Raw genomic sequence first — 10,394 nt, 5'->3', positions numbered from 1 at the left:
CCTCCTTCCTTACCTGGCACTCCTTCTCCATTCACTCTCCTTGTCGTCAGACGATTTTATTCACCTGCGCCTAACCCTTCTATCAACGCCGTGGCATCACACAGCCGTACTTAATCTTCCCTCCCAGCACCCAGGTAGACTTCATCCCCATCCCCATTGTCTATTGGCAGATGCGGTTAATCTGACACAGCGGAAACGCTCTCTCGGATATGACACGAAAGCCAACCACGTGTGCGTTTCTTCCCCTATCCCCCAGGTAGACTCCAGACCCATCCCCACCGTTTCTTGGCAGATACGCTCTCTCGAGGGGAGTTCGGGAATTAGGTCGAGGACGAGATGAAATGGAAATATATCTTTGGCTAAAAAATACTGTAAGATAAATAGATTAATAAATAAGTAAATAAATATTAGTAATTATAATTATAATAGCAATAGAAATAATATGATAAGAATAAGTATAATGATAATAATAATGATGATAATAATAATAATTTTTCAGGTAATAATAATAATAGTAATAATAATAATCCAAGTAATAATGATAGTAATAATAATAATTCAGGTAATGATGATGATAGTAATGATGATAATAGCAGTAATCAAAAAGTGACCCAAGTTATAGTCGCGGCAATAAAACAAAATACAAAACAAAACCGAGCGATGAAACAAAACAAAATAAAAGAAACAAAACAAAAACAAAACAAAATAGAATGAATATCTCATAAAATAAAACAAAATAAAACAAAATATAATAAATCTCATGAAAATAAACCATAAAAAATAAAGAAAAATGAAATAAACATCGCATAGAATAAAATAAAAATAAATGAAAAATAAAACAAATATCTCATAAAATTAAATAAAAAATAAAACAAAATAAAGCAAATATCTCATAAAAAAAATAGAATAAATATCTCATACTCCTGTGTGGTGGTGGCTGGTGATCTAGTGGATTTCGGATGGTGAGCTCATCGTAGGTGCAAGATGCACAACACAACGGCGGTGGCATCGCTGCACGGCGCGCATACATGACGACTACAAGAAAGTCCTACCCGGACACCTCACACCAACATCATACACAAACTGTTGACATCTTTGGACCTTTTCACTAGCGTTTCTATCCTTGGAGACCACATCAAAGAGCTGGAGTCCAGAATAAACTAAAAGAAAAAAAAAAGATAAAGAGAGAGAGAGAGAGTAGTAGAAGAACCTTAAAGCAACCAGAACTTTTCTCTCAGAGAGGATATAAATCTCCACACGTACCTGCGTGCCTGTGGTCCACAGGGGTGTTATGTTACTAGAACCTCCCCCTCCCCCCTAAAGTAATCTAGGTGTTAGAAGAAACCACTTCGCCAAACGTGTAGTAAATTAGGAAAAATAATTCTCTCGTAGATGTTTTGACCTGTTTGGGATTTTCAAGATGTCTTTAGATTTGAACATGAAAGAACCAAAAATAAATTCCCTTGTTTTGTTTTAATCTGTTTTTGTTGTATTTATTTATTTATTTTCTTTGTTTATCTATCTATTTATTAATTCATTTATTTGTCCTCACATATTTCACCATTACAGAGGACATTGATATTAATTGCCAAATAAAACTGCCAGAAAGCATGTACAGACAATATATATACATATATATATATATATATATATATATATATATATATATATATACTCGAAAATACAAATATATGAGAAAAATTTAGCTCAATTCATATCTCTTATGATTGCGCAATCGGTTAAGTCAATGTCACTTGTTACGTGCTAGAGGAGGTTCGAGTCCTTAACTGTGTCACGTATCAATTTTTGCATGTATGCCTCCTCGAGTTTCTCGATGTTAATGGCTTAGAATTGAAGTGAATTGTGGTTTATATATATATATATATATATATATATATATATATATATATATATATATATATATATATATATTATACACACATTCCATTCCCATTTCCTAAGGAGACAATAATGGCTTGTGTTAGTGAATTAAGTGGGGATCGACCTCGGCCCTGTGTAGTCGGGAGACCTCGCCGCTAACGACTAAGTCATTGAAAGGTCTATGCCCGTGGGACACTGTCTTTCTTTCTCTAGCATTCTTGGATTGATTTAATTTTATGGTTTTAACTCAAAATGTATAATGCGCGCGCGCGCGTGTGTGTGTAATTGTGTGTATGTGTCTAATTGTACGTTTGTGGTCGTGTATGTAATTATGTGTGTAATTGTGTGTGCGTGTGTGTGTATACTCGTATGCGTCAATAATTGTATGTAATTGTGTGTGTGTGTGTGTGTGCGTGCTCGTGCAATTCACCATAATCTTGGATCAGGTGTTGGGCTCGTGATGGACAGTGATCACGTCAGCTATTAACATTTGGATGAGAGCTCAGAGTTCATATTGTACGATCTTTGGGTAATTATTTGACTACATGCGCACGCGTGCACACACACGCACGCCGCCCCCCTTTGCTCAAGGGGAACAGTATCGGCTTGTAACATTAGCGAAGGCCTGTATGTCAGGAGCGCGATGCGAACTTAGTACTTCAAGAGTGGCAGCCCAAGACGCTAACCAATGGCAAATGATTTTACATATTACATACCTCCTTATAGACGATAGGAATTGTGCTCATAAATACAATCTCTGAGGTTTCACTAGCCATTTTTTATTGTAAATTAATTATATTGAGTGTACTATGTCATCTTTGTTGTGTGTGTGTGTGTGTGTTTGTGTGTGCCTGTCTGTCTGTCTGTGTGTGTGTGTGTATGTGTTATGTATATGTCTATAAAGTGATATATGCATAAATGTAAATGTACTTTATATGTTCACAGATTTGCATATATCTATAATGTACCTATGCGACTCTTAATTCATGTTATTTCGTGTGCATTAATGTGCATTTCAGAAAAACACAGCAAATGCAACAAACTGTGCGACATCATGATTCACACTTAAAACTCCTCTTGTTTGGAGACAATTCTGGTGGTAGACTAATCCCAAACCACGGAACATCTATATACCTTGTACTCAAAAATATTATTAGCCTTTATGATGTGTTTCTGGGCCACATTTCAAGGCTATTATGCCTTTTTCGACAGCGTTAGTTTGCAATATTTAGTTCGATAGTGAATGAGAAATACTTAGCGATTTGTATTGCTAGATCTTAAGATGCCATTAACAAGAACTAAATTTCGCGGACATGAACTAAATTTCGCGGAGCAAATTATTTTTACATACAGCTGCATCATCAAAATATCATCACATGTAACACTGATGTCGACTTATATTGCTTAAATAATGAAATAACCACTTGCGGGTTACCAACATCTCAAAAGCAGAAAATTTTGCTTCACACTTTGAGCAATCCTTGCGCACGGCAAGGCTCGTCTCAATACATCGACAGAACTTTTTCTAGGTACAAAAAGTTAATACAATTGTTACAAGATTTCTTGTATTTTTATTTAATGTGTAAATAACCATAATTTATACGATTACGCAAAAGTTTCAAATAGTTCTAAGTGAACTCTGTATGAACTATTTTCATGGCGGAAGGATATGTTAAGATGGTTGTCCGTCAATACGGCAGCTTCTAATGTTTGTGTTAATGACAGAGTGAGCGGATTATCAGTGTCTGTAAGCGAATGAATTTATTGCCCTCTGAAAGGGTTGTTGGCAGTGGTATATTAATACTTGAAATTTAAGTAGTGATGCATTTCGGATATAATATTTAAAGTGTTAGTAGTGCCTTGGTGAGGCTATTAAGGGCTAAGAAATCAGATCCTACTTCACTTTCGGGTCTCGACAACAACCCTCAATCAAAACAACTTCTTCAAATTCCATGGAATGAGTTTGTGATACGTATAAGGTCGAGGAATGAGACTACAGTATGGATGAGAGGTAAGATGAAGAGGTTTCAGTATGTATTTGGGGTTGTTAAAAGCCTGGGAGGGGAGGGGAGGAATTGTTTACTGTCATGGGCTCGTGGGGTGTGACCATCGTAGGTGCAGAGCTTCAAGTGCATGACAAGCTCTTGACTGGTCTGTCGTATTTATTATTAGTTTACTGGAGTCAATTCCAAGGGGATTTCACGAAATCGTGTTTTATTTAGACAAGGTAGGGCTTAGGTTTTTGTTTGAAATTCCAATTTAATTTCAGTGTGCAAACAAATGTTTTTGGTGAATTTGTATCAAGGGTTCTGTGTACTTCAACTGTTGTAGATCAGTATAAGTCTTCAAAAGATCACGAAATTATGTATTTTGTTTAAATATTTGCATAAGACCAGCATAGTATATTACGTTCAGCTGTGTTTATTGAAATTATGCTGTTACTGTTGTAACATGGTTAAGGATGAGTGCAATGCCAGAAGAAATAGAGCATAATTATGAGTCATTCATTTAATTCTTCAAATGTATTTATTGATCAAATATATTTTGAAATATATTTGAGTGCAATCAGCTGTTACTTAGCATGTTTGTTTTTATTGAATTATGTAGGCTGAAACAGTAGTTGTTTACTTTAGAATCATACTATTTTATGAAAAGAAAACCAAGAGATTTGGTAGAGCAATAGATAAAGATAATAGACATAAATAATGTGGATGTTTGGGATGTGGTTAATGTTACACTAACTTGAGCAACAATGTGGATAGCATTGGACGTAGTTTTCCCATGAAGGAAATTAATTACCTTTTTTGGACAAGGCAAGAATTAGGTGTAATGTTCCTGAAAAATACAGGTACCTGTTGATAGACTATCAGGACATTTTCCCTCTCCCTTTCTTCCCCGCTCCCCTAAATTTAAGTAAATGCTATTGTGGAGAATTTATTATTGAGCTAATGATTAGTGAGAGTATTATTTTCATGAGTTCGCAAGTTGAATACTGACTCATTAGAATACATAATATCCTGGTAATAATAATAATAATAATATGTGGTTTATTGGGTATAGCAGCATTACTGCTGAAAATATACAGCCCACAGAATTATAAAATTATAAAATATAACAGTGAAAATGTGTTGTTACAAGCTTTAGAAAAACAAAACAAAACAGTAAGCTAAGGAATATCCGTGTTGTAAAGCTTGTATCAATGCTTCATTCATTATCGTTGTTGCTATGGAAACAGCACTCCTTTGATTTGTGGCGTATGATTGTATTTTGGAAATCCTAGTCAATGTTTGACAGTACCTATCGTATTCTAGCCTGAAATAACTTAACCTCATGAAACTTGGAGATATCATGCCAGTTAACGTTATTAAATAAAAAATGCTGTACTGCCAAATTCTAAAGCTTGTTTTGCAGCTTTTTATGAGCCAGTGAACAAAACCATGGGATGTCAATTATTTTTGCATTGTTTGAGTATAATACTAATCAGAAGTAAATATAGGAGTGCTAGAATACAGTGGTTAATCATCATCAGTTATCAAAAAGTGATAATTTTTTTTTTTTTTTTATTACAAAATCTGGCTGTACAAACTGTTCTTTGAATGTACACATCTACACAGAGTAAAGTTGCCAAGTGCTGATTATGTAAAACTGATCATTTTTCATCTTTATAGTAAGTTAAGATAATAGTATTACTATGATTGCTGTCATATCTAGAATTTTATGAGACCTTTGATATTGTTTATGTAGTGACTGAAAGTTTCTTGATTTACCATTTTACAAATAACCAGTGAATGTCTTTACAAAACCCAGCCATACCTTACAAAACCTAGATAATTTTCTGATCTTAGTCTTTGCTACCAGATCCTTGGGAAAAGAGAAAAACAATAACAACAAACCTAGTATATGACAGAAAAACTTGTTATTTAATAACTTCACTGATTACTAATAGAGCACAATTCATCTGTATATACATCTTCACACAAAATTAGAATGTAATTATTTGAAGCATTTATGTAGTAGTGTCATAGAACTAATAAAAGGTTAATATTTGAATCTTGTTCATATAAAATTATTGGAAAATTAATCTCTGAAGACTGTGCCCTAGAATATATGTTGCAAGGTGTAATAAAGGGCAACCAGAATTTAGAAGAAAAAATTGCAAATATTATGATGAAAAGAAAATTAAGGTGTAGGGTGAATAATAGTGTTAGTCACGAGTTTCATTGACTGAAAACTCAGAGTTCCACAGTTGCTGGCACAGAAACCTCTGGGAAGAACCTTTGATCTGTACTCTTTTTCGTATGAATCTGTTTCTGTGTCATGAAATAATAGGAGTGGAAAAATAGTTTAGTTATTGGAGATCTTGAAAGTGGTCAAGTGAGCGTGTCAGCCCCTCAAGGCTGCATCTCAAAGTAAAGATACAGATATGAAAGACAAGCAGTAGGGAACTGATTCTCTATGATGCCAATCTTGTCGGACTATCACTAGTAGGTGCCTGTCATTAGCCTAAACATAGGAAATAATGAATGTGATTAATAAAGATTCAATAACACAATATAGAAAAAACTAGGAATGGGGATTAGCCAAACCAGAGAATGCTTATACCCAGTGCTGGGAAAAATGTAGAATTTTTCACAATGTAAGAAGTGAGTTACTGCTACGTGTTGAAAGATATTTGTCAGTCAGAACCCCCACTTCTATTCTTGTAAAGTAGAGCCAGAAAATATTGTGGTGGATTGTTGTGACTTTTCATAGCTACGAATGAATGAGTTTAGTTATCATTGGATGTCATTGCAGGTAGATGCCAAATCTCCTTAACAGTCCTTTCATTAACTGAATAAAAATTTTGGGAGTATCCAAAACAAGATCTATGAGGAATATCAATCAATCAGTCAATTGCCCCAGGTTTATCTTTCAGGCAGCTGGCAACAGCGACCAGACAGGCCTATCATAAGTCTAAGAAAGAATTATTGTGCTCTTGTTTATGGATATTTAATGTTATGGTGAAGGACGAGACGTTCAGTGTCCTCCATGATGGTTGCATCCAGGGTAGTTTTGATTATGTGGCCAGACCAATTATGTGCTGGTATGTTTTGGAGATAAATGGCATCCTGAACACAAGCATCTTAGTGTGGTTCTTGTTTGTCTTGAGAGTGATTTTTCTGCAGTGCTGGAGTATTGAGGTTGATAGTCTTTCCAGAGGAACTTGTTTTGTGATTGGGTGTGAATGTGTTTCTGTGTGTTTGTATTGAACGGTGCAGGTGATTTGTCGTTGTATACGTTTGAGTATTATGCTCTTGGTGTGGATTGTTTTTGTTACATTCTCCTGGTTGTGCTTGTGTGATGTAATGAGATGGGTGAGTGAAGTTTATGGCTTTAGCATAGATCTGTTTACTAAACATTTTCATGTGTTATCATATGGGGAGTATTTTGGTTTCGGAGTGTGGGTGACCTTTTGGAGTGATTTTAAGTGTATCCTGTTTTTGTTCACAATGCATTATGTATAGTTTGTCATGTGTCTGTTTAGCAACTTGTTGGGAACCAAGCTGTAGAAGTGTGGTCAAGTGTTGTTCTTTGATTGTTTGTAGACTGTGATTAGAGTTTCCCTCTATTGTCCAAAGCTGGTTGTGATTGATTTTAGTATGTTTATTTTTTCGTTAATTCTTATTGCCAGATCTTTGACACTGACATTATGCATGTAGGTGTTAAGTATCTAGCAAGCGACAAATTGGAATTGGACGTTAGAATACTAGGTATTCATTATTGCACATGACATAAAAGAAGCTACTCTGTTATAATACCTGAGCTTCTTTTTGTATATAGTATGGTATTTTGATATTTTGTGGGCAGTAACCAACACACTTCTGTCCTTGTGGGGGGGGGGTAACTTCATACAAAAGAAGGGGAGTTGGTGGTGAGATTCAGGAAGACCTAAGAATGGAGTGTTAGTAGAGTTAAAAGTGATCAGCATTATTTTTTGAGTGGAAATTAGTCTCAGATCATAAAGAGAATATCACAAGACCGGTCTGTAAGGATGGAATCAATACTGTATATGGGTTTGTGTAGTTCGGTAACTCAGATGCCATATTTGTTATTAGTCACCAGTTACGGTTACGGTATACTAGTTTAGTGAAAAAATTACTGAGTGACGCATTTTCATGGGTAGGGGACCAACTATGTGGTAGTCTGCATGTGGGGTAATCCTGCAAGATGGACTTTGAGAGCATTGTCTCTGAGTATGCAACACAAAATCAGATCTGGACAAATAGAACACAGACAACAGTCCAAAGTTCATTCCCAGAGAACCTGAGGAATGTTGTTGTTTGGCTGCAAGTTTCCAACCATTGAAATATTTAGTGAGGCAAAAAGGACTGAATGTCAATTGGTCAATTTTTGCTTTAGAATTGTAAATGTCAGATAACAGTTTGTGTTTGCATGTGTATTCACCTTGGTCTTTTGGATCATGTGTTGGACTCGTGATCGACAGCTATTTCCGTCCCGGAAGAGAGCTCAGTGCTTGTATGACCGATCTATGAGTAATGCTATGACCTTACACATACACACACACACACGCACCCAACTCCCCGCCCACGAGAGTTGGAGTAACGACCCGAAGCGCAGCGATACCGAAATAATTTCAGCCCTGGGCAGGATTCGAACCAGGTACTGCTGCACCTCCATACTGACAGTCCAGTACTCTATCAACTGCGCCACCGAGTCGTGTGTTAGTATTTCTTTGACAATAACCAGGATTTTTTTCCTCAAAGAAAATATACAGAAGAAGTGGTAAGGTAAAGAAAATATTTAAGGAAGGCAGTGCAAGTGAGGGAGAGTAGAATACTGTAAATCGTCAGCATTCTTATTATGAGTCTTCAATCATGAAAGAATGCCGTGTGACTGGTGTGAAGGAATGTCAGTGAAATCCTTGAAATATTGATGGCATAAAACATGCTGTCAGTACCCTGTACGGGGGTATTTATTTGTGCTTTTCTAATCATAATAGCCTTTTAAGAAAGGAAATTTAGTCATGGGGTCCTTTTTTCTGTCATGCCTAATTTTCAATTCTCTTTTGTATGTGTGTGTATGTGTATATATATATATATATATATATATATATGTATATATATATATAGATATATGGAAATAAACTCTCCTACTGGGATTTGAACCCTCACCTGAGCGGCTTGCTTTTTATAAGACGAAGACCTTACCATCACATCACCATCTTCGTCGTATAAAAAACAAACTGCTCAGGTGAGGGTTTGAATCCCAGTAGGAGAGAGTATTTCCAGATATCATAATGACACAAAAACAATATATATATATATATATATATATATATGTATGTATGTGTGCGTGTGTGTGTGTGTGTGTATATACAGACGCTCCTCTACTTATGTTCATTCATTTTACGTTTTTTCGATTTTACGTTTGAACTTACTGTAAAAAAAAATTTTTGAGTGAATTTTTTAGTTTAGCGCGCTCTCCGTAGTTCAAACGATACTTACGCATGATGCTGCATCCATTGTTTACATGGCACAAACGACAGACTGAACGTGCCTTGCCTCCTTCTCCTCCTCCCCCTCCTCCACCATCTCAATTTATGTTGCTTGAATTTAATTTATTTGAAATTAATGTTATCATTTTACAATGTTATGTGTATAATTAATGATTTAGGGGTGTTTTATAAGATATGGTAGTAGAATTTACGGATGTATGATACAGTAACAACTTATGTTCATTTTCAACTTACGTTCGGCTGTTCGGAACGTAACTAAAACGTAACTTGAGGAGCGTCTGTATATATATATATATATATATATATATATATATATATATATATATATATGTATATATATATATATGTATATACATACATATACATACTTACATACATATCATGCATATCATCTAGGCTGTTCCAGAAGTTGATTTATCTCTCTGGAAAACCATTATTTGACATCCCTCAGATATGTGGTCTTAAATTTTTTCCATGACCTCACAATGCCCTCCTGTCCCAAGCCAAGAAATCTTTTCTGTCAGTCTAATATCCTCCGTTTAATGACCCAAACGCTGTTGCTCCTTTTCCAATGGTGGCAGGCCCAGTACTTCTAATTTGATCGCTGCTCTTTGGATTCTCATGGTCTATACCCTGTATGGGGTAATGAGGTGTTCAAGTGGATCAAAGGCTTTAACAAAAGTGATGCAAACAAGGTCATCATATTAAAACAACAGGGCAGGACTCACAGTAATGGTTATAAACTGGACAAATTTAGATTTAAAAAGGAAACAGGCAAGAATTGGTTTACTAATAGGGTGGTTGACGAATGGAATAAACTTAGTAACCATGTAGTAGTAAGCGCTGAAACTATCAGTTGTATTAAGAAATAATTAGACAACTTAATGGATGGGGATGACAGGTGGTGATGGATACTGAGCTGCCTAGTGTAGGCCTTATAGTCTCTTGCAATCTCCTTGATTTTTATGTTCTTATGTTCATCACTTTGTGTATTGAC

General features: G+C 35.5%; 1 protein-coding gene across 5 annotated transcripts in view; it reads left to right on the top strand.

The window, feature by feature from the left end:
• Positions 1 to 3,566: 3,566 nt before the first annotated feature.
• The window catches only part of LOC143022226 (rho guanine nucleotide exchange factor 12-like), a 385,126-nt gene continuing 378,298 nt past the window's right edge, over positions 3,567 to 10,394 (top strand). For 2 of the 5 annotated variants that reach the window (XM_076180340.1, XM_076180343.1), the window contains exon 1: positions 3,568 to 3,892. In XM_076180340.1, coding sequence (XP_076036455.1) covers positions 3,882 to 3,892 — 11 coding nt within the window. In that variant the 5' untranslated portion in view covers positions 3,568 to 3,881. Of the gene's footprint in view, positions 3,893 to 10,394 lie in introns of all 5 variants that reach the window. The other 3 variants (XM_076180339.1, XM_076180341.1, XM_076180342.1) reach the window with 3 other exon arrangements.

This window comes from Oratosquilla oratoria, chromosome 44, assembly GCF_046742065.1.
Source record: "Oratosquilla oratoria isolate Oo_2021 chromosome 44, ASM4674206v1, whole genome shotgun sequence".
NCBI lineage: Eukaryota > Metazoa > Arthropoda > Malacostraca > Stomatopoda > Squillidae > Oratosquilla > Oratosquilla oratoria.
This window is presented reverse-complemented; position numbering and strand designations above follow the sequence as displayed.